At 48.4% G+C, this 23,205-nt stretch overlaps 2 protein-coding genes across 2 annotated transcripts; one reads left to right on the plus strand and one right to left on the minus strand.

The window, feature by feature from the left end:
* The first annotated feature begins 341 nt into the window (after window positions 1–341).
* On the plus strand, window positions 342–3,143 carry LOC142093218 (interleukin-20-like). The gene is made up of 5 exons (XM_075174181.1): window positions 342–1,225; window positions 1,336–1,401; window positions 2,200–2,352; window positions 2,759–2,833; window positions 2,941–3,143. Exons 1-5 carry the CDS (start codon window positions 1,067–1,069, stop codon window positions 3,016–3,018), a joined length of 531 nt encoding a protein of 176 aa, XP_075030282.1. The 5' UTR covers window positions 342–1,066; the 3' UTR covers window positions 3,019–3,143.
* Window positions 3,144–7,480: 4,337 nt separating this feature from the next.
* Window positions 7,481–22,855, minus strand: PIGR (polymeric immunoglobulin receptor). Its single transcript, XM_075174163.1, has 11 exons — window positions 22,564–22,855; window positions 14,662–14,757; window positions 14,093–14,425; window positions 13,073–13,402; window positions 12,127–12,450; window positions 11,369–11,683; window positions 10,288–10,411; window positions 9,623–9,741; window positions 9,170–9,295; window positions 8,980–9,038; window positions 7,481–8,097 (listed from the first exon to the last, which is right to left on the minus strand). The coding sequence occupies exons 2-11, from the start codon at window positions 14,741–14,743 to the stop codon at window positions 7,966–7,968; spliced, it is 1,944 nt and encodes a 647-aa protein (XP_075030264.1). The 5' UTR covers window positions 14,744–14,757; window positions 22,564–22,855; the 3' UTR covers window positions 7,481–7,965.
* Window positions 22,856–23,205: the final 350 nt, after the last annotated feature.

Below are 23,205 nucleotides of genomic sequence, written 5' to 3' on the forward strand. Positions count from 1 at the left end.
CCCCCCCACTGTGGGGTTTGGACCACTGGCAACCCGGGGAGTGATGCCGCTCGGCTTCCCGCACCCCAACACCTCCGCGGGATCCGGGAACGGCCCCTCTCCAGGAGGGCTTGGCAGCGCGGCTCCGTGCCGGGGGAAGTCCCCGAGCTTGGCATTTTGGAGATGTAACCCCCATGACGGTCCCTCCTTTTCGCCACGTCCTTCTTCCGGAATGAAGAATGCTATGGCAATGCCAAGACTTCCCGCCTCTGTAAGTTAGGGAAACACCTGTGGGTGGGAGAGCTGGTCCCATTCACTGGCTCATTAATTCAGTAAATTACAAAGGGAAATACATGCTGGGAAAAGCAAGAAAAATCCCAAAAGTTAATCCAAGAGTTATTTCCTCCCGATACCTGGATAAAAACGTGTTCTTCGGATCTCTTCAGGTCAGACGCCAGCGAGACAGGTGAACCCACATCAAAGAACAAGGTAAAATACGGATTTTATCCTTTCGTTCCATGCACTTGTGGATGTTTCCTTGTATTCCTATAATGTGCCTCTGAAAGGATTTCTTCTATTAACAACCTTAATTTTCGGTGCTAACAAAACTCGTATTTGAAGTATGCTATTTCTGAGGGAAAGCATTTTCTCTTGTGATCAGACTTTGGGATCTGCTGCTTTCAGTCGCAGTTACCTCCTGCTGCTTCTGAGTCAGTAGACTTTTAAAAATTTAATTTATCTGTATTTATGTTTCTGATGAAAATTTTTCAGCAGAGCTTTGTCTATTTACATGCAATCTTTTACTGTTGGGTTTTTTCTCTTTTTTTTTTTGCTTCTTTTCGGATCTTCTGTTAAATGTTTGTTTTTATTTGATTTTTTCTCTTGCACATGGGGAGTAAAGAAGAAATGGGTAAGAGATACTAATCAGTGGGTTTTTTTAATACACGTGTACAGGTACAAGTACTATACAAAATACGTGTATTTTCCTAAGCATTACAATCGTGTAATTTAGGAAAGATAGAGAGGCAATATTGTCTTCCTTGAACAGGTCTCCCAGGCTGCCAGCGTGTTTGCATCCTGCAGCAGCATGAAGGGATCCCACTTGTTCCTCTGCCTCTTCTCCATGTCGTGCTGGCTGAATTTGATGCCAACAGCTGGGAACAAAATCTTCCACTTTGGACCCTGCAGGATTTCAATGAGCATGACTGAGATTAGGTCTGGTTTCACTGCAATTAAAGCCAACATTGTAAGTATTGCTCTGGGCTCTTGTGGAGCTGGGAAGCTCTTTAATCGGCCGCTCCCGAAGCCCCTCTGGAGCCAGCATATACATCACCATCTCCACCTTCTCCCGTGCAGCAAGCCAGAGACCCCATCAGGACCCTGAGCATCTTGTCTCACCCGCACTCTCTGCACAAGGTTAAGGTAGGTGTCCTTACCGTGTCTCCAGTTTTTCTCTGAATAATTTCAACCAGCTAGCACCCCAACACCAGTCGTGAGGTGTACCAGCTCAGGGTGCTTGGGGAAGTTGTTCAATACCATGACTTCTTCTAAGTTCCTGCGAAACACAGGTGCTGGCAGACAGCGCAGGTCAGGGAGGATAAAGTGATGCGGATCACGTATGCGAAAAGAGGTGGGTGTCCCACTGCCGGTTCCTGCACCGGGCTTTCACCCTGACTGTCTTTCCAGAAATGGTGGGCAGAGATTTTTTTTTTTTAGTTGCATGTGATGCTCCAGTTACAGGAGCTTTAGCTGTGGCTCCCCACCACCTCGGCCAGTGGAGGCATAGCGAGGTGGTTCAGGATTTGGGTGGAAAGTTATTAAAGAATCGAAAAGCAGGTGAATGTGATCTTGGGAGGTGAAATATATCACAAATACGTATTTTGCAGCTCTCTTACACTCTAAGGCACTAGACATGGGCCACTGCTTCGGGACTCAGTCTCTAATACCCAGCTACAAAATCAGCTGATTATTTTGTCGACTCAATGAGACTTGCTGAGGATGGATCTTCTGGAAAATCAGTCTAAAATAATTTCCTGTATATATTATCAATTTACTTCAAGCATCACTGAAAAAGCTTTATATGACTCAAAACCTCTCGTTGTGCTCGGCTACCGTGCTTGGTGTTAGAGATGGTTTATTCTAGAAGGGGACAGAAAGGCTGGCAACTACAGGTTTGAAGCTCTTTGGAAGACCTTTTAAAAATGAAATTTATTCCTTAAGTCTTCAGATAGATGCTGCATCACTTATCACCTCTTCAACTTCTACGTGGACAAAGTCTTCAAACACTGCAAGACGGAGGATTCGTATGTCAACAGAAAAATCAGCAGCATAGCCAACTCCTTCCTCAGCGTGAAGAGGAGACTCGGGCAGTGTGTAAGTCTTAGGGATTGCTACAGTTTAGTTTCATCTGTTAGTATTTGGTATATAAATAAACCTAAGCATTTTATAAAGTTACAAAACCATTATTTATAAAAATGATTTTAACAAGAATATGAAGAATCATGATGTGAAAAGTGAATATGTTGGCAGAGAAATTTTTATACTTGCCCACTCATCAGCCAGCTCCCACGTTAGTTCTCAAGAACGATATTTATCCTGTCCCTCTGTCTATCAGAGTAAACTGTGTTCTTAGCTGAAGTCTGATTTAAGGACCTGCAGCCTTTTCCAGAGTTTAATAAGGTCTCCGTCTATACAGTAATTTCCAGCATAATTAGAAACTGATCTCTTACTTTTAAAAATTAACCCCCCAAACTAATGAATTCTATCTTATCTTTTCTAGCACGAGCAAAATAAATGCGTGTGTGGACAGGAATCTGCTGAGAAATTTAAGCAAATACTTGCGAACTACGAAGGGGTAAGTTGATGACCAAGCCTAGTAATTAATGCAGATACTCAGATTCTTTTTACATTGGGTTGTACCTGCTAACTTTGCTTACAACTTATTCCTTTATATCATTTCAGCTGAACGTCATATCTGCAGCAATTAAATCCTTGGGTGAGCTGGACATCCTCCTAGACTGGATGGAGAAATCTCGTTAGGGAGCAGAAGGCATTAATGACCCACCAATGGCCGGGGCCAACGAAGCTGCTGGGACATTGCACACACCAGCGGTGAACAGGAAAATAATGTACTGTATCAGTGCAGCTTCTCACTGATTGCAGCTGTGTTCAATCGAACACCGAGTGTTTTGCTAGCCAGGTACATAGGCGAATGCATCAGCAGAGTCTTGCGTTAAGGTGGAAATAATGAGTTTGATCGTATCAGCATAGCACTTGCTTAGCTGACTTCTATCAAAGGATGCTCTCCAAGGGAAAATCTAAAAGGGTTTCTCTTGCTCGTAGACATAAGCTGTGATCATTTAATAAAAGTATTGTTTAAATTATAAAATTTTTGTAAGGAATGTATATTCATGAGTGCTGAGTGCCTGCTGGAACTACTCTGGTGTAGTGAATGTTGCAGAGCAGTGCTTATAAACCTGGGCTCAGTCTTATGTGACTGCTGCCGCTGATTGCTCTGGCTGAAACGAGGTGCACAGGGTGAGAAATGCTTCCAAGAATAGGTCCTAGCAGGTATGTCAGGCCTTATGTTTCTTTTGAGGTGACATTTTCTGTCTTATCAGTAAAAGAAAACTTTCTATGCAAGATATGTGGTTGCTGAATAGAAAAAGGATCTTGTATGTATTATGTAATTTACTGACACTAGTAAGTTTTGTGGAAATCTGTTGCAATTACTGTAAATAAACCCCACTTGAAACTGTGGTCAGTCTGTTTGTCAAAATTCTGAGGAATTATATGTTTCTTTTCGGTGAAGCTTTCTGAATTCACCGTGGTGCCCTTTCATAGCAGATATTGTCACTCCTGGTAATGCTAGCATCCCAGAGGTGATGCATCGTTCCTGGCATACCAGAGAGACCTGAATGACACTAAATCACCCCAGCTTGTCCACGAGACCGTTTTCGTTGTGCATAATGTATAACTCCGGTCTGTTTTCACCCCTTTTGGGCTCTTTTAGCCACCAGGGGCTGCACACACATTGCTGGTACCCACTGGTTCTGCATGATCTAAATCCCTTTTCCACTGTGTTTTCCCACAAGATGTTAATACACATATCGCTGCAGTATCTGACAATGGCAGAGGACTAATGTGTTGGTAAATGAACCGAGACCACCCAGATCATCTCTCCAAGCAGCCAGGAGGTGTTATATACACCCGGTGTCAGGGCCCAGGTAAACGCTGCTTATTAGCACAAGCTGCTTGGAGAGCAGTTGGATGTTTATGTCTCTGGTAGCACTCTAGTCCTAATTTTTCAAGTGATAAGTCTTACTGCTGCATTCATTAGACAGAAGGCTTGAGTAAGACTGGAGGGTACTTCTATGACTTGGTGCATTTTGCTCTAGGGATCAACTAAGCTGAGCAAGGTGTGCCAAAACTCCTGCCGGCTGTAGTGGCATGAGCACAGCCAGGGCGCTGCATGCTCTCCCCTGGCTCTGAGCAGCTCTTATCGCATTAGGGTTGAGTTGTTCCTTCTAGGTCTGAATCCTTCAGGCTTGCACAAACCTCTTCCCAGCATCTCTGTTCCCATGGGACAGTCCAACACTCTCCAGCTCTCCCTTTCCTGCCCACGGGCACGGGCAAGCTTCAGCAGCTGGGATGGATGGAGAACTGGCTGTTCCCAGCTTGGGAAATTTCTAATGATGCTACGGAGGTGACACAGGGAAGGCTCCAGCTGCAGAAGCAGCTCTTTAACAGGATTTTGTCATTATGGAATAAAGTCCTCGTGTCCTCAAGGAGAACCGAGTTAATGCTTTGCTTTCATCCCCATCAGAGGAGGACCCTGGTCAAGACCTCCGGCAGCACACCGGCATCGCTGGAGCCTTGCATCAGTCTGGCGCGCTGTGCCTTTCATCGGGCGCCAGCAGCATGAAGAGCTGCAGAGGAGGAGGAGACTCCTCGTCCCTTCCCAGAAAGGCCCGGCTGGTGACCTGGCTGGGTGAGCTCACCAGCATTTGCCTGCAGCGCACGTGCATGTGCTTCACACTGAGCGGGATTTGGTGATTCACTTTTAAAGGGAAGATCTCCTTGATTGCTCACTATCCTGCCTCAAATATTTGCTTATGCCAAAGGAAAGCCTCTCGGGGCTTTGATTCTTTTAATTTGCTTTCTCATGGGTTTTTGCAGTGTGACTTTCATTTGCCCTGGTACCAGGGCATGAACAGGTGAATACATCCTTCCACGCTCTGTCAGTGTTCGCAAAAGCCGATCGTTCAACACCGTCACGCTTGAAATCAACCATTTAAGAATGACGGGTATCTTGCACGCACCATGACTTTCTGTTAAAGAAAAACCATTAGGAATGAAGCGGTGATGCAATGAGATACCACAGCTCATCACTGACCGAAGGAAATCCGTCAGCAGGTTTGGCAACCAGTCTGGTGAAGGAGGTGGGGCTGGTTGGTGAGGTCCCTGCGGACCTTTCCAGTGATTGTGCTGGGCTCTGGATCACAGCTTGAGTGAGAAGTGTGAGTTTTATTCCACATCCTCAGCTTACACTGTCGCAATTATTACTATTTATCAGAGTTCATTGATTTTGTGTCCTGTGTGGAGGGTTGCATGCCTCAATCCATGCATGTTTTACTGCTTTTATGTCAAACTAAGTTTAAAATTCCCCACCCACTGCAAAGCACTGCAGCAGCCCAGGGACATGTCCCTTTGGAAATGGGGTGCCAGATGGAAGTGTCAGCGGTGGGAAGGAGCAGGAGCCGCCGGCAGGCAGCTGAGGGGTGCAGGCAGAGCCGGCTGGCAGGGTGCTCAGCCCACCCACGTTTCTCACCCTCTGCACCTCTCCCAGGAGTTTGGCTCATTCTCCCTGCTCCCAGCGCGGTGCGGGAGGAGCGGAGCTGAGAAAAGGACACCGGCGGGCAGGCTGAAGAGGAAGCGGATTTGCAAAGGGAGAGCAAAAGGGGTTTTCTCCTCTCAGAAATTTCCAAACTCTAGCATTCTCCTGCAGCTTTATGACTGCTCACCCCCGGGGACACTTTCCAAGCGCACACCTTTCCCATTGCACCAGAATAATTCATTCACTTCCAGCAACTCCAGACAGGCGCAGACCTGTCCTGGCCCCTCTTCACCTTTTCCGATATCCAAGCCCCTTCCCACCATGCTGCCGAGGGGATGCAGCCCGGGAGATGCGGCGGATGAGTTATAACCTGACATTTGAGGCCCTAGCCTTGATATCGGCAAGGTGATGACTCCTGCAATGGGGATGTGAGAGCAGCCCTGAAAACACAAACGCTGGGCTGGCAGGGGAAACACAAATACCACTGGAGCTGCTGCCCTCCTCACAGTGAGCCAAGCTCATCTCAGCGCTTATCGTGGGGAGGTCCATGACTCAGGAATAATTTAGTTTTCATCCTTGATGAAAGCTCTGTGTCTGTAGGCTAACGCAAACAGCCGTGGCCTGACACCTTGCTGAACTCCCATACATTTTAAAGTGTAGTTAATATTTTACTGAAACAGAAATATACTTGTGCTGTTACTGTAAGACCATCAGCTCAGGCTCTAGCCAGGGTGATGCTCCTCATTCTTTATACTTGATGGCTTGCAATCAGAGCTGCACGTAACCAACACGGGCTCAGGAATTTGAATTTATCTGTGCGGTTTCTGCTCCTTCTCTCCTGAACAGCTCTGGCCCTGTCGGACACCTCCGCAGCCCCTCTCCTAGCCAGGCAGGCACCAGCCCATCCCATTCCTGGTGTTCAGGGAAAATTGCTTCTCTGCTTTGTCACAACTTCTTCATCATTGCTGCTTCCTACATTGCTTTCTCTGCGGGAATTCAGCTTTCTGTACCCGCATCTAACTGACAGGCAGCAATGTCGTGCTGCTGTTTGGAAATCCACGCATCAAGAAATTACTTTTCTGTGTTTAGCCATCCGCTCTCAAAAATAAGACCAAGAGACAACATTTAATTACAGTCATTCTCGTTTCCACCTGGATAAACATGAAGTCAGCCAGGGAAAACGTGTGAGTGATGTGTGGCTCAGGTTTATTAAGCAAAGGGTGGGTTTTCAAGGCCACCCTCAGTGGGGTGGCTGCGTGGCAGAGGAGCACGGATTGGGCTCAGTTGTTCCGACTGCAAGTCAGAAATGGGAGATTGTTGGTTCAGCTGCTCTGGGGAATTTGGTCTGTACTATGCAAATACAGTGCCAGTGAACACCGGTGCCTATTGCCTAATCAGCTATATAGGCTGCTGATAGGTTGGCATACTAATTAATGTCATTCTGTGATCAATTCCTGCTGTTGATGAAAATGCACATGAGATTACTGAAAGCATTTCCTGTTTATCTCCATTAATTGTGGGTTTCTCCTGCCATTCTGTGCCATTTGCAACACCAGATGTGATGCTGCAGTAAGAGGAGGAGAAAGCCCCCCCCAAATGCACCCCTACTGCACCTCTTTGGGTGCGCTCTCCCCGCGCCCTCCCACGCACTGCGAGTCCCCCTGGTCTGCTGAAAGCCAGTGGTATTCTTTATTGCTTGTGCATAAAAACACTTCAGACCATGTCTGGTCTGCAGGTACTGCCCTGTGGATGAGAAAGCTTAGAGGAATGAAAAGTGGGAGTTGTTCTAGAGGGTTTTCCAGCTGCCTTTAAAAGAAAATGAGATTTTTTTTAAATGCGCCTTCTGGTCTGTGAGAGCCCACCGTGTTGGAAGGGCACTGGTGGGGCTGGGGCTGTCGGTGGGCTAAGCTACTTGAGCTCCTGCCGTTTCCCAGTCCGACCTGCTTGCTCAGACCTTCACCTCCGGCCCAGCCACCCCGTTTGGCATCTCACGATTCCTCCTAAATCACCGCTCGCAGCTGAATTTAAGCAAAAAAAGGTCAAGCTATAGCAAATTGTGGTAGCAATAAACAGTGCTGCTTGCTGATGTCTTGCTCTGATCCTCAAGGTAGAGCCGGTCCCAGTTGCTGCCGCCTCTTGGTCCCTCCCCTTCAGATCTGGCCCTCCCAGTTCGGGGGGGACACGGCTGGAGCAGCGCTGTCCCCCCCAGCGCCGCCCTGTGCGATGCTGCCGGAGGTGAGGAGGAAGGTGGAGTAGGCGAGGTCAGCATCCTCCTTGGAGTTCTGGGGAAGGACAGGAGGACACTGTTAGGTGGCCGGGGACGGACAGCAGCACGTGGCAGGGGAAAGGACAGCATTAACGCGGGCAGCACCGCAGGGCCGTGAGCTCCTTGGGATGACACGGGCAGACTGGATAAGTGGGACAATCCGGCGGGTCACGCCGGTGCCGATGCGAGAGCATCACGCCTTTGCTCAGCCCTGGGAAGACCCCAAAGATCTGCAAGTTTGGGACTCTGCCATGCCTGTCCCTGCATGTCAGCATCCAGCTCACCTGTCCTAAAGCTGCTGGGTGTTACTGGTTTCCTGACAGTTTATCACCTCGGTTCAGCTCTTGGCACTTTCAACACCTACATATCACCTTTGGTTAGGGGCTTTTAAAAAGAAGGACTTGCCTCTGGCACCTTCAGTTACTGCTGAGTGGTGCCACTCGATGGTCACCTTACCCAAGGGGAGGGGAGGCAGGGGGGAGGCGGGGGCTGGCCAGGGCCACAAGAGCAAGTCACAGCCCTTGTGACGGCAGAGACCTCCCTGCCTACCTCTGCCCCCGACCCGCTGCCCGCCTGGGAGCACAGCCGTGGGGGAAGGCTGGGAGGGGGGATGTGCTCTGACCTCTGGACATCTGCTCATCCCAGTGTTTCGTATTTATGGTAACAACCCAAGCCCAACCTTCCTGGGGCTGTATTATTGTCTCTGCTAAACCGTGGGGTCAGGAAAGGGTTAAGGTCCCCCGTGGGGGCTGATCTGCAGCAGGTGGCCAGATCCAGGTAGGATGGAGAGCACCTGGGTATAAATAAGGCCCCTGGGAGAAGGCAGCTCCTTTGGCAGGGGCTGGAGGGCTGTGGCGGTGCTTCCCAGGTCAGTGGGCTCTCTCCTGCCTCCTCTTACCCTTTTTGCCTTCTTTGTCTCAGCAGCACTTTCTGGGGTGGCCGTGGTGGTGATGAACTCTGCAGGGAGAGAAAGGGAGGTGTTGGGGTGTGGGGGCCATCGGTGGGCAGGTATTTCTGTGGCTTTTGCAGGGTCCTTCTGCAAACCCCTCCCCAGGGCTGGGGAGCAAGCCCATCAGTCAGCAACCTACCGTCCCCTCCTAGCTGAGTCTCCTGGCTCTCTTTCACGCAGGCGTTATTGCTTGCGCTGTACTCCTTCACGCTTTCGAAGTCGGACATGCTGATGTTTGTCCTGTAGCTCCCAACGGACACCAGGTCTGTTAAGAGGGAGGAGATAAATACCCTGCATGCTTGCTCAGTCGGTGCAAGCGCGTTGGCATCCGAACGGCCTCCGTGCAAGGAGGCACGGTGCAATGCCACGTGCAAAGCCCGCGGAGGGGTGGTCTCTGTCTCAGCCCTGGCACCCTGTGTGCTGGGTGTTGGAGCCGTATGGATGGGGTCCGTGGGAGAAGCAGGGTCCCTTGTCTGCCCATCGCATGAGGGGGTGCCGGGGGAGCAGCTCAGCCCAGCGGAGATGGCAGGCTATCACCTTCGTCTTAATACTGCTGCCATTTGTTGAGAGACTAGAAAAGGCAGGGACTCACCAGATCTCTTCAGCTGCCTGTATTTAAAAACGGCGAAAGCTGTCACGACGATCAGGAGCACGGCACCGACAGGGCCCAGGACTAAAACAAGTGTATTGGGGCCGTGGCTTTGATCAGAGCTGGAATGGAGGGAAAGATATCACTAAGCTGTGAAATACTTTACCTTTTATTTAATTATTCGAGACTGAATATTGTATATGAATTTCCATCAGTCTAAAATCTATATAGGATGGTAAATCTGAGTGAGCAGGATACAATTCAGCTAATGAACTGAATCCCAGCACATCACAGGAGAACAAATAAAAATGTTTTTTATTTGGCCAGAGGCTGTGCCAAACCAGCTACATCAGCAGCTTGGTTATAAATGTGTGAAGCTCTCTGATCTCGACAGAGGTATTTTCAATTGGTTTTTCTGTGCCTGGAGTCTCTAATTGTTCCCTTCTGGGCCTGTATTTTCTTGAGCTAGACGTTAATTTCAAGACATCTTGCCTTTTGCTGTAACTTTTTTGCTTCTTTTCCTCTGATGTTTCGAGTGAAGTGCTTTAGGGGCAAGATTTTTTTTGTTGTTCCTATACCACGCGCGCAGTGTGCAAACACAGTACCAACAACGGGTTAATATGAACTTCACAAAAACGACAAATGACAGAGGCTTGGAGAGAACTAACCTTTCTGAGGCACCTGCGCTTCCCACCCCAGCATCGCTGTAGGCTCTTCCTTGGGGAATAAAGCCGCCCTCGGCGGGGGGGGCCTCAGCGTCCAGGAGGTCTGGGCTGCGGCCAGCACTGCTCCCTACGTTCCCCGGGGAAGAAGGCGGTTAGTCGCAGGAGCAGCTGCACGGAGACCGTGACACAAAAACTCATTGGGCATATTTGGTGCCCGTGGAACTGCAGCGGGTCTTGGCTGTACGTGAGAGGCTCTTTAAAATGGGGTTTAGAGATCTGAAATAATCTCATTCCAAATAATTTATTGCAAAAATCTCAAGTAGGCGCTCTCTGCCTATACGCTTTTGAGAGGTCTTGCATTTCTAAGTTCTGCCTCTAGTATTTCCTGAACAAATTTTGAATACTCGGCTTGCTTTTATTTCTAGCTCTTTGCCTGCCAAAGGCAGTGAGATAGGGCTGTTTGTCTCTGTCTTCACTTCGACCATCATCCCCTTAGGATGGCTGCGTGTGGGATATCTAGTGCTATACTTTCTCTCTGCACTGCTTCTGACAATATTCCTTCCCAAGAAAAATAAGATACTGCACCAAAGCTGAGACTAAGCCCCTTGCTGTCCAAGGGGAGTTGGTGATAGCCCTTCCTTTCCTGCTCCCTACTGTTTTCCTGTTTATTAAGATAATAAGCTCCCCGAAGCACGATGCGTCTCTGAACTACATGCAGTCCTTCACCTGACAGGTGTCAGGTGTTGCTTAAACTACATGACACTACAAATTGTAATAGCGATAATTAGTAAGGACAGGGTTAAAAAGTAAAAATGGTGTAGAAGGAAGTGATTTTTAGACTGGTGAGGGGTTTTTATGACCGGGAAGCAAAAACCAGTGAGTGGATGAAAACATCTATGACAAGTTGCACAAAATCAGGGTGATCTTAGCACCTAGTCTGGAGGCTGCCTGGATGACAGCACTTCTGTTTTGAGATGCTGCAACCTAGTGGATATGGAAAGGACTTTTCTCTCGGCAGAAGGCAGCATGATTCACAGCCCTGAGGAGCAGGAAAGCCCCTGCCTGCCTTTGCCTTGGAGCTCACCTTCAGTCACCCGCAGGTAGACTGCCATGGTTTCCCCGAAGAGGCCATCGCGCTTCACTCCACACCAGTACCACCCCTGGTCTGTTTTTGCCACCGAGTCAAAGCTGAGGGTAACTGTCTTGTTGTCAGTGTCACAGGTAACGTCTGGCCCTGGCTGCCTTTGGTCAGAAGAAGGCATGGGGGTGCAGGTGGGGCCGTTCCACTTGCACCAGTACTTCTGGTAGGAGTAGTACTTGCATGGATAAGAGCAAGTTAAATCGACCCGTGAACCCACTTGCGCCTCCACTTCCTTCTTTCCCTGCAGTCCAGGTTCTCCTGCAAGGGCAAACAGAAGATCGAGGCTGATATTAGTGGTTTCGGTGGTGGGAATGGTAGTCAACAGAGAGCGGTGCTGCTAGAGACGGTGAACCAGGAGATGTATCTTTGAGGGAAAGTGCTCCTTACATTGCTAAATTAATGTTAAAGATGCTGTATATGTATCTCTGGGTGAAAGCTGGGGGTTTTTTTTTGCAAGGTTTAAGAAATACTTGCATGAGAAACTTTTGCGAACACTTTCCCATAAAACTGAGACCTTGTGTTTCCATTTTAAAGCTACTGGGGTTTTGGGGGATTGGCACAGTGTTTTGCCTAATGAGATAAAACTTCAGAGCTGGACCTCACATCTCTTCCCAAAAGCCAGATCTGCTCCTTTGTGGTGCTTAGGAGGTTGTTTCGTACCTACCGAGCAGGCAGAGAACTGCCAACGCGCAAGCTCGTACCGTCTATGATCTTCAGCTCAGCTGACGATTGCTGCTCCTTCTCCTCATTTGTCATGCACCAGTAATAGCCGTTGTCACTGTCCTTCAGCTGGTTCAGGATGATGGTGATCGTCCCGTTATTTGGGCTGTCGTACATGGCCACTCTTCCTTCATAAGGGTCTGCCACAAACCCGTTGTTTTCTATGATCTTAGCACACCCGTTCTGTCTCCACTTGCACCAGTACCTCACTGAGGACTTTTTTAGAGGCTCATAGTGGCATTCAAAAGTTACTGAACTTCCTTTTACTCCAATTATTGTGGGCTTTCCTTGAGGAACACTTGTCTCTGGAGATAAAAATGAAATGAGCACTATACATGTCTAACTTTTGCCCATGGGGCACTCTCCCAAGAGAATAAATATTATCAGATCAAACAAAGCTGTTTTGGCTAAAGCAAGGCTAGCGAAGCTGAGGGCTGCAGACAGCAGGAGACTGTCCTGGCACTGCTAGGAGCTGACCCTAAAGGCTCTGTCAGGCCTTTCTTTTTCCCAAATTCACTGGGTGGTTGTTGTCTTTGTGTACTGACATTTCAAAGTTTTGCTCCTTTTGCAAGGGGAAGGGCAGGTCTTCTCTTTTCCACATCTGTCATTTTGAGATTTAAGGAATTAAGACTTGAAGAGACAGTTTGCTTGTCTCAAACTGCTAGGCAGAATTTGCCTTCTGCAGTTTTGGGCTAGCCAGACTGGGGAAGATAGCTAGCCACTGCTGGGAAAGTTAAGTCTTGATACAAGCTTTATTAGTGATGGTTTAGTACATTACACATAATTAAATGAATAGAAAGAAGTATCTAGAATGGAGGATAGGATAACAGCACTCCGCAAAAGGAAATTAAAGTTCTTGTTAAGTAAAGTGAGACTGCTAGTGATGCTGCTAAAGAAAAGCAGAGATGAAGAGAAAATATAACTTACCCTCATAGACATGCACGTCCAGTTCCTTCGTTTCTCCGTCCTCCCCATAGGACCCGACCCCGCACAGGTACAAGCCAGAGTCTTCCCAGCCCATCTGAGTTATCGTGATGCTGAATGAGCCTGGAGGCTCCACATTGCTCAGCAGAACTCGCCCTACGTAATCCTCATCAATATTCCTATAACTATCGACGATGTTATGGCAGCCGCTTTTCTCCATCTTGCACAAGAATTTCCTCGCGCTCTCATTCTCCTTCCCAAAGCTGCAGGACATGGTCAAAGAGCTGTGCAGCTTCACGTAGAAGAGCTCAGCTCCCTCGGGTACATGTGGACCTGTGCGTACAGAGACACCAGTCAGTGTCTACTGCCTGCTCTGTTGGTAACTGTGCAACTCCCCTATGCCTCTGGAGGCTTTTTTTTTAGCATAGGGTTTCTCTCTACTTTGCTTATTATATGATCATGTGTCACTCCTGGTCAGAGCATGGTCTACCCAGCTGTGTCCCATGCCTGTCACACATTCCAGGACTGAGGTCTCTATGCTGGATCGCTGCCCGCTCTATAGCGGGGTTTCTCCCAGAGCTTTCTTGCCAGGGGCTGTGCCACGAGTTTGCACCGTGCTCGGCACCCTGGGCCTTGCCCAGCAGCGCGGTGCCATCCTGCACACCGTGCTCTCGTGGACTTGTGCGCAGGCTTGGCTCCCACAGCCTCAGCCGTGGCTCGGAGGGTACGGGGGAGTGACGGGCAGTTCTGCCCTCTGACTGCATCTCCCTAAATTTTAGGGGATGAGGGAGGTCAGCAGTTTCTAAACAATGTTTGTGACCTTAAGATGAGGTTCGTTTAATCTGATTTTTATGCCACATTCTTGGTCAAAAAATTCATTCTGTAAGAGCACAGGGGAAAATGAAAACTGCTGTTTCCCAAAAACATGGAACATCTTGAGCTCTTAGACCCCGGACAGACTAACTGTGGAGAGGAGAAAGTAAAAGAAAATAGCACTTTAAGGAGCCCCAAGACTGTAATTACCTTCAGAAACATCCAGATTGACTTTGTGGGAGAGCCCTCTGGCATTGATACCAACACCGCACCGGTAGGTGCCTGCGTCTGCCATCGTCAGCTCGGAGAGGGTAATCTGGAAGCTTTCTGCCTGCGGGTAGTCAGTGATGGAGGCTCTGCCTTTGTAGCCTGGACTGGTGTAGCCGTTGGTGGAGACAATGGTCATGCAGCCTGTGGCCGATTCCTTGCACCAATACTTTCTGTCGTGTCTGTTCACACGGGTGGGAGGGTAGAAGCATTTCACGGTGACTGACCCGTTGAGCAGACCATATACCTGCCGTGGTCCGAACACAGGGCTTGAGACTGCAAGAGGAAAACATGTTGGCTGTAAATGTCACCTGTGCCACACAACCTGGTGGGACTGCAGAGCAGGTCGGGTGTACCGGGGCAGGCGCAGGCCCAGGGCTGTGCAGCACCGTGTGGTCTGAAAGGTCCCATGGCAGCGATGGGGTAGAGGCGCTCCCTGAACCCTGCTCCCCCCTCAGTAATGCCACCTCTGGACTTAGGCCACCCGTAAGACCTGTGCCCCAGACACTTACTTGCTGCCTTGGGGGGGTATCTGCTGCTTGCAGATTCAGCTGGGAGGAAGGTGAGCAGGAAGATGAACGCTAGTAAAGCCATTTTTCTTGCATTCCCTGGAAAAGGCACAAAAGTTGGTGAATAATCACATTTGCAAAATGATTAAGTTAACTGATCAAGTCATCTAATAATCTTCATGCCTGGAGGACACGAGGGTTGTGGCTACTTGAGCTAGAGAGAAATATAGCATTTAATCGCTTCTGTCAAGCAATTGAATGGGAAAGAGGGACCTGAACTCTGTTCTTGCCTGTGTGGCTGCATGGCATGATGACTGCCCGTGGGTCTCACCCCAACACCCCAGTCTTCCCTTCTGTAAAATGTTGTTCTTACAACAAACTCCGTTAATGCAATGCCTGCAAGCCACCGATGTGTCCGTCAGAGCGGAGTGCACCAGGGACAGTGTCCCAGACAGGCAACAGCGGCAATGTGTGCAGCATAAGGAGCAATTTTGGCCAAACCAGAAGAGATTTGATTCAAAATCAGAAATGGTATCTGGTTTTACACTTGTAAATCAGAACAGCCCATCGCAAGGCTGAAGTCCAAAAATGGTCCAAAAGCTGCCAAGCCCTGGCAGGCATGAGGGTCAGGTGGCAACCTGGAGCTCAACTGCTCGCTTGACCCTTGCCAGGAGATAATGCTGCTTCTAATAGTTTAATAGCTGGAATCATATTTAACTTCCAGTGTTGTTCATGCAGTGAAAGGAAGGCTTGTTCACTTGTGAGCCGGAGTGTCAAAACCACTCCTTAGGAAAACCTGCTCTCACAGAATCACAGAATGGTTTGGTTTGGGAAGGACCTTTGAAGATCATCTAGTCCAACTCCCCTGCCACGAGCAGGAACATCTTTCGCTAGGTCGTGTTGCTCAAAGCCCCATCCAACCTGACCTTGAACACTTCCACTGATGGGACATCTACAACTTCTCAGGGCAGCCTGTGCCAGTGTCTTACCACCCGTTGTAAAAATTTCTTCCTTATGTCCAAATTTCTTCCTATGTCATAGAGCAGAGTTCCCACCTGAAGCCTGTATTTAATCACTGCTCTTTGTTTCCCTGATCTCTTCAAGGACACACAAAAGAGAAAAAGGGTAATATTTTCTCCTCTACTTTTTTTTCTTTCCTCAGCTGCTGGTAAAGTTAGTGAGATGCAGGGATTTAACCCTCATCCCCCACTCCTCCAAGAACCAGACTTAAACCAATAAAGCACTGTCCCACCTATATATCCAACAAACCTACTGCACCAAAATTAACCCTTGGCCAGGACTCAAAATTATGGCCCTTGGGGAATGTCAAACCAAGCTGCGTGTCTCTTGAAATGTGTCCAGAGTCTTCAGGATTAATGTTTCTGATCTTCCCCCTGTTTTGGACCGAGTGATGGCTCAGAGGAAGCCAAGGCTCTTAATTCACTAAACTATTTTCTTTGGCCTGAACTGAGTCTGCTGTTGGACACTGCATGGTGCAGTGGTGGGAATGTGCATTTCCTGGGCATGGCTGCTGTTCTGCCTGCGTAGAGATGATGATAGGTGCCAAGGAAAGTCTTTATAAACATTCAAAGGAATTTGATTTCAGGCGTCAAGTGACACAATTTTATTAAGGGTAATTCCCGGTAGAAGAAAAAGGCTTTTATTTCCGTGTTAAGATGAAAGGTGTTCTGTTGTGCTTTCTTCCTTGTATTGTGATTTCTAATTGCTCAGTGGCCACTTGTCCATGGCTAATAATTAACTCACCGAGCATGAAAAATGCTCTTTCATACATATCCCAGAAGAAGCCAGTAAGACAAACACAACATTCTGCAAACAATATGGCACAAAAAGGGCCTTGATATTTGCCCCTTGCTAACAGCAGTTGCCCTGGCTGATGGTCACCTCGCTGCCCTCCACCCCTCGCTCTGCAAGGCAAGCAGGATCCCAGTTCAGCTTTCCCCTTCTTGGCAAAATTTGAATAATCTGTTAGTCTGATTCCCTCCCAAACCAACTGGCTACCTCAGGGTTGCCGACATCGTTTTGTCAGGTAGGAAAGGATTACCAAGACCTCTTTTTTGAAACAAAGACATAGCTGTGTCCAGAAAGATGTGTGCAAGAGTGGTGGCATCAGGGTCTTCATACGCATGTTAGAGCAGGAAAGAATTTTTGCATCTCTATCTCTGAGGACAGACGTGTGCACTTGTGCCTACGCAAGAACAACGGCTCCTGTGTGTTTGCACGACCAACGGCAGCTCTGAGTTGCCTCTAGTCCTATTTTCTCAGATGCTGTTAAAACCTTCCCCCGCTCACTGAATGAATGGAGAAAACTCCCATGTATAGCAAGTCCGAGCAAGCACAGCCACTGTTTACGTAAAAATCTGTGATGTGCTTCCATGCTAATCCACTGAGCTGGGTGGCTGGAAACCCCCTCTCTGCTGCCGGCGCCGTCTTGCACTCCGAGAGTGACGCTTCCAGAGAAATGGTGCAAACGAGCTTTGCTGGTCACTCTGCAACGAGCAAGCGCTGTTTGAGATGCTGGATGAGAATTTCATCAAGCTGTTGGTAAAAGAGCTCTAGTTCCTTCTTGCTTTCAAAGAACATTTGCTGCTGGATTTGCTGTCTCTAGAGCACAAGGTTTAAACCTCAGAGCTCCAGGGAAGAGAAAAGGCTGCTGAACTCATATGGAAGGGAGTGCAAGTAAGTGGCTGTGCAAGCGATTTGTGTTAATGCTTCTGCAGATGGAGGGGGAGTTGAAAGGAGAGAGGAAACGGGACAGCAAAGGTTTGCAGGGGGTTATAGAAGAGCCAAGAGGCTTGAAACCAGAGGGAAATGCCATGTATGCTGTCTCCAGAGCAGGTGGGAAGCAAGCTTGTGAGAAGTGCGCTGGTAGATCTGCAGTGCTCTTATCCTGCTGCGTGCCCAGGGACGGTGCCTGCTGAAGCCCCAGTGCTGGAAAGGATGAAGTGCCTGTGCCCAGCCTGTACTCCTCCTGCCGCTCAGCTGCAGCTTCTCACCAGTCTATCCTAACTCTTCAGGAGTAGAGAAAGGGGAAAAATAGTGCTCCTTTGTTATGTACTGGTGAAATCTTTCCTGGAGCTGGCAGCGGAGGCAAGGCTTCATTTTGGGCTCCATACACAGACGCACAACCCTATCGGTACGTGCCCTCTGTGTCTGGCAGCACCAGCTGCTTCAGAGAAAGGTGCAAAAATCTGCCCTAGGCAGTGCTGCCATGTCCTGAGGGCTTTCCCTAAGTCCTGGTGGGGGTCTGGTGGTTGGCATGAAGCATGAGGCTTGTGCAGGGCTCCCAAAATCTTCCAGCAGAAGCTGAATTTGGTCACCCCGTATGGGAACAGTTGCACTGACTTTGCAGAGGACTGATGATCCTCCACCGGTTTTGCCTGGGGGCTGCGTGACATGGCTGGTTTGGATGCAGTCGCCACATTGGGTTCCCCTCCACTTGTGTCCACATCTCCTGCTTCCTCCTCTTGCACGCTGACCTGCGTGTCCAGCTGCCTGCAATGGATTTCTGATCGCTCTCGGAGCAGGAAGGACTGAATGCGTGAGACCATGGTGTCCCCACGGATTGATGGACACTGGAAACCTCTCCCGCAGGGAAAACCTTGTCCTACCACACTGCAGCAGGATGGGTCGCCAGGACCCTGTTTGGTGGCTGATGTGCATGGCACTGTGCAGGCTGGTGCCGGCAGCCCACTTTGCGTGGCCATCGGAGCTCCTGCCTGGACTGGAGCTGTCAGGCAGGAGGGATTGCAGAGGCTGACAGGCTGAGAGAAACCTGGACACACGATTTGTGCCACATATGTCCATGCCGGCAAAGAAGCTGCTGTCTTAAACCTGATGCATTAAAAACCTAGTGAGAAGTTCTCTGCAAGGCAGTGCAATGGACTGGTCAGGAGGGAAAGCAGGGAGGAAACCCAGTTATTCCCACTAGGAAAGTGTCTCTGAGAAGCTGCTCTGCAGCGCGGGGCAAAGAAGCCGTGGGTGGGAAGTGCCAGGCTGGCAGCGCCCTGGGGCAGCCGCCTCCATCGGCATTTTGGGCTTCAGCTCCCCTGCACCGTTGGGCCAGTCTCCATAGACTGTCTGTGGCTAGTTTAAAACATTTTGATAGGTCAAAGGGCGGAGGGGGGGAATTAAAAGCTTGTACTAGTTCTCCCCCACTCCCCTCGTGGCACAGGACTGGCAGAGAAGCCGCCATGGGGAAAGCTTTCAGCTGCACGAATGTGCGTGGCTGGTGTTTGCGAAGTCCTTCCTCCAGCCAAGGGGCCATATCCCCTCCTGGCATAAATCCCTAATTCCCTGTTGCAACAGTGGTCCTCTCTGGATTATTACCAGCTGTGGACTGGAGCTGTACTCCTTTTTCTTTGGTTTTTTTTTTAGATACAACGCAAATCTTGATTTTTGTGAATTTACTTTCATTTTGCGTCATCAAAACTGCTGGCTTCCTTCTCTTCCCTGTCCCAACATAAGAGGTTTTGAAGGTTTAGAGCACAAAATTTTGAAGGTTTAGAGCACGGTATTACAGCTGAACTCAGCAGATGGGAGTTTGCACGTTGGTGCGTGAGCTTTCCACTCTTAACCCAGGCCTCTGGACTCCAACCTCACCAAGATCAGGGTGATGGCGTTGTCTTGTCGGGGACACTCTGCCAGGCGGGGGTGGCTCCACGCTCTCCAGCTGTTTGCAGTGTGCTGGTGTGTTTGTGTGTATAATGCAACAGGGATTTCAAAGAATTGTATCGTACAAAACCAGAACAGGATAGGCTAATCATTAGCAAGATTAATGCTAAAATCTAAACATTTAGTGGTAATATGCTTAAAGCAGAAGCTATAGCCATTACCAGGTAAATGGCATTAACTTTCTCCTAGCCACCCATTTCCATGCTCGGCTTGAGTTGCCATGTGTGTGACCATGAGCTTGGCAAGGGCTGCTGAAACCCCCACCAAGGGCGACTGTGCAGGTGTGAGTGCATGAGAAACATGCATGTGTTCGAGCATTAATAAAACCCAACTATATACCTATACCATGACAGGTAAAAACTCATTACACCTTCTAACATGTTTCCATAATTTGGATTTTGTTATGTTTCTTCCTACCACCTAAGTGCATTAGAGCTTGGCGCATCGCTGCACCAAAGGGGCTTCGCTGGTTAGTGCCCAGTGAGACACGGACCTGCCATGTGAAAAGCCATGCAAATGGAAGAATTACAAGGTCCTTTACAACATAATGACCTTTTTTTCTTGCTTTCCAACTCAGGACAGCTAAGTGTTTTTGTCGTCTTAATATCATCTTAGTATCAATCTGTTTTGATTCGGTACGTTGCCGTGCTCTTAATCCTCACCGTGTTACGCCTACACTGAGTGACAAAGAAATTTTAATGCTTTGTATAAAGCTCTGGGGAGGTTAGACCCCCTCAAACCCCACAGTCAGTCTCCCTTGCTTATATGGACATGTCTTTAAGTGTCTCTATCCATAGAAAGTGGTTCATGGCGCTTTTGCAGGGCAGTGGGAGGTTGGTCTGGAGCAGCTATGGTGCGAGACCTCCCTGGGCTGGGTTTCCCAGTCTACTGTGTGTGGACACTTCCCTGGATCCCCCAGTGCCGAAAGCACTGCAGGATTGGCCTGGGTTGGGAATGTCACCTTCCTCTCCAGCGCTATTGTATGTCTAAATTTTGAAATAGTGCGTTCAGATTTCCAGCAGAAAGTGCTCTCAGACCAGGCGAGCTCTTCGAAGTATCATTCATTACAAGACCTCCTTTGGGTTTCTGTGGTGCTTTTGTGACTCTGTCAGTCCTCGGGAGGAATATCTTCAGATTTGTAATGATTTGAAAGAGATCAGGACCTGACCCCTGAGTTATGCAAACCCAAGCAAGCAGCTGCTCTTGCTGGGTATGAAATACCAGAGTTCAGTTCCCAAATTCTGCTGACTCAGCTGCAAGGAGAAACCGGTACACTCCTAATGCAGCTTGCCAGGGATTAGCAGAGTACAATCCATTAGCTATTAACTGTTGCTCTTAACAATGACCAGTGTCAAGGCCGTGCTATGGGATCAATGCAACATGCAGAGCTAGTCATCACATTTGTAATCCTAGCCTAGAAGTCCTGTTTTATAGAATGCTTACTGTTATTCAAATACTTGAGAAACAATAACATATAGAATAGGGTAATATTCCCCCCCTTCCAAATCCTTTTAAAGCAAGACCCACTAACACCATGAGTAAGCTGCACGGATGCAAACTGTTGTAGGCACAGGCAGTGCTGAGCAGCAGCATCAGGGGTTATAATGTGAGGAGGAGCACGGGCACAGTGCTGGGGGTGATTCATGGAGGTGCTGAGGACTTGTGTGCCTAGAAGAAGGGCATGGCAGCAGACTTCTTGCTGCACAGGACCGGGGCTATCTATGTCTTTACAATGCCCATCAAGATCACTGCATAGATGGCCTTACTGTGAGTTTTATTTGCTGTGGGGAAAAGTCACCAATCCACTCCGTTTTCATGGAGTTACAAATGAGCAATCAACTTTAAGGTAAAAGATCAAGCTGACCTAAACACATACAGAAAAGAAATTTCACATTCCAAACTGATGGCTCCTTTACAATATGGAAAGAATAAATAGGAGGTGCTAATTTTGTAATGCAGTGAGCAGAAACAACTAAGCAGATCTTATTGAAGATTATCAGGATTTACTAAGAAATCAGCAGCTTTTAGGAATTTCTGCAGTACTTGTGACCCTCCTAGCTAAGAATGTTGGTAAATGCCAGCTAAACACTGTCCTACATGAGCAATATATTCTGGAAAACAAATGAAAAAGAATAACCAGAGAGCCCTCATGGCAGTGACTGAAATTCCTGCTGAGATTGTGCTGCTGATCTAATTCTGTGTTCCTTTAAGGTGTTGGATACCCCATACACCAACTTGTTGCTCTTCAGATAAGTGTATCATGGTTCATTTATTTCTTACTTTTTGTTTCTTGTCTCTCGGGCTAGAAAGTGAAACCAACTTCAACACTATTAAACTATTATTCTAGCTTAATACCACTCGTCCTGCAAGGAGCAGGAACTTGCTATAACCCAAAAGCACTTACTGTGCTGCCACAGTCTGTACCGTGACAGTTGCTGGCTGGCTGGATAGCGCAGTGCACGTATCGCTAGCAGCAGCCCAATTGCTATTAGGAGGTGGTATTTCTCTGTACTTCAGATGAAATATATTTCAAGTCCTATAAGAAGGTTTCCTTTGCAGGGTAAGAATTCAGGTGCACAGAAACCCAGCCCTTTGCTGTTGGTATAAATGTGAAAGGAGTCTGCCAGCTTTCTCTTGTTTCAGCTTTAGGACACCGCGTACATCCCATTCACTTATGTTCCAGTATCTATTTAACTTCCTTTTAACTGTACAAACTTGAAAGCTCTTCAGAGCTCGTTTAGGATGTAAACATAACAATTCCCTTCTTAAATTTCAAAATCCGCATTCCTAGGATTATCTCAGTGTTGCGATTGAAAAGACTGTAATGACCATAGACTGATTGCAACAGTTCAGATTACTACAGTAATCTTTACTAACGTTTGTTATTTTCTATGTTAAAACTTAATGCAAATATTGTAATGATAATTAACCCTTTTTCCAGAAAGGGAAGATTAAAAATCTACTGTAGAGAAGAAAACATAAACATCATAAGCCTGATCCTGTGCTTCTGACCTTCTTTCAAAAGCAATCAGCCTCCCCACCAGCAAGACCTGCACACCTATTCATTGCTGTTTCAGAACCGCTGCTTCCCTTCGCACATGTGTGAGGAAGAGTCCTTAACGCGTCTCGAGACTTGTATTCTTCTTCCCCATCTCAAAGCGGTAGTACAAAAGATTTTGCATTTCAGAAAGACAACGAAGAAGCACTACTTACACTCCAAGTTCTGCAGACTATTTTGTACTTCTTGCTTTTTCCTTTAGAATGACCGCTTCTAGATTTGCTGGTGTCTCGGCGGCCGACCCACAGGACCTCCTGCGAGTGTCCTGCCTCCCTGCCGCAGCTGGACAGCGGGCTCTGGCAGTGCCAGGCTGTTTTAAATACTCCTGGTACCTCTAGCCCTGCATTTCCACCTGTTGTGCCTTAAAGGAATAGCATCCAAAAACTCTGGCAGGTGAGCACCACCCCGTGTAAGAGCCGGGAAGCCAGTGCCCATCCCAGCTCTGCTGTCGCTTTGAGGGTGCACGCTGCTATTTACCTCCTGATTACACGTTGCCATTGCACAACAGCCACCCCGAGGGTGGGATCCCGGACACGGTCCTGGGCACCTCTGCCTCCTTTAGGAAGGAGTCTGGTGGCTGCTTGGGGTCCGGTCCATGGAAGGTCTTCTGCTCCGCTGGGAGCAGGGTACCTGTGAGACGGCTTTTTGCTTGTTCAGGACCCAGGCAGCTAGGGCAGCTGTGATTCCTTGGTTTGAAGATGGGTTCCTACACCTGGCACAAAGACACTGGGCAGCCTTACGGGGTCTGAGCCTGAGCATGCAAGGGTCCTTCCCCCACTCCAGCCGGCCCCCTCCTC

Source organism: Calonectris borealis, chromosome 26, assembly GCF_964195595.1.
Source record: "Calonectris borealis chromosome 26, bCalBor7.hap1.2, whole genome shotgun sequence".
Classification (NCBI taxonomy): Eukaryota; Metazoa; Chordata; class Aves; order Procellariiformes; family Procellariidae; genus Calonectris; species Calonectris borealis.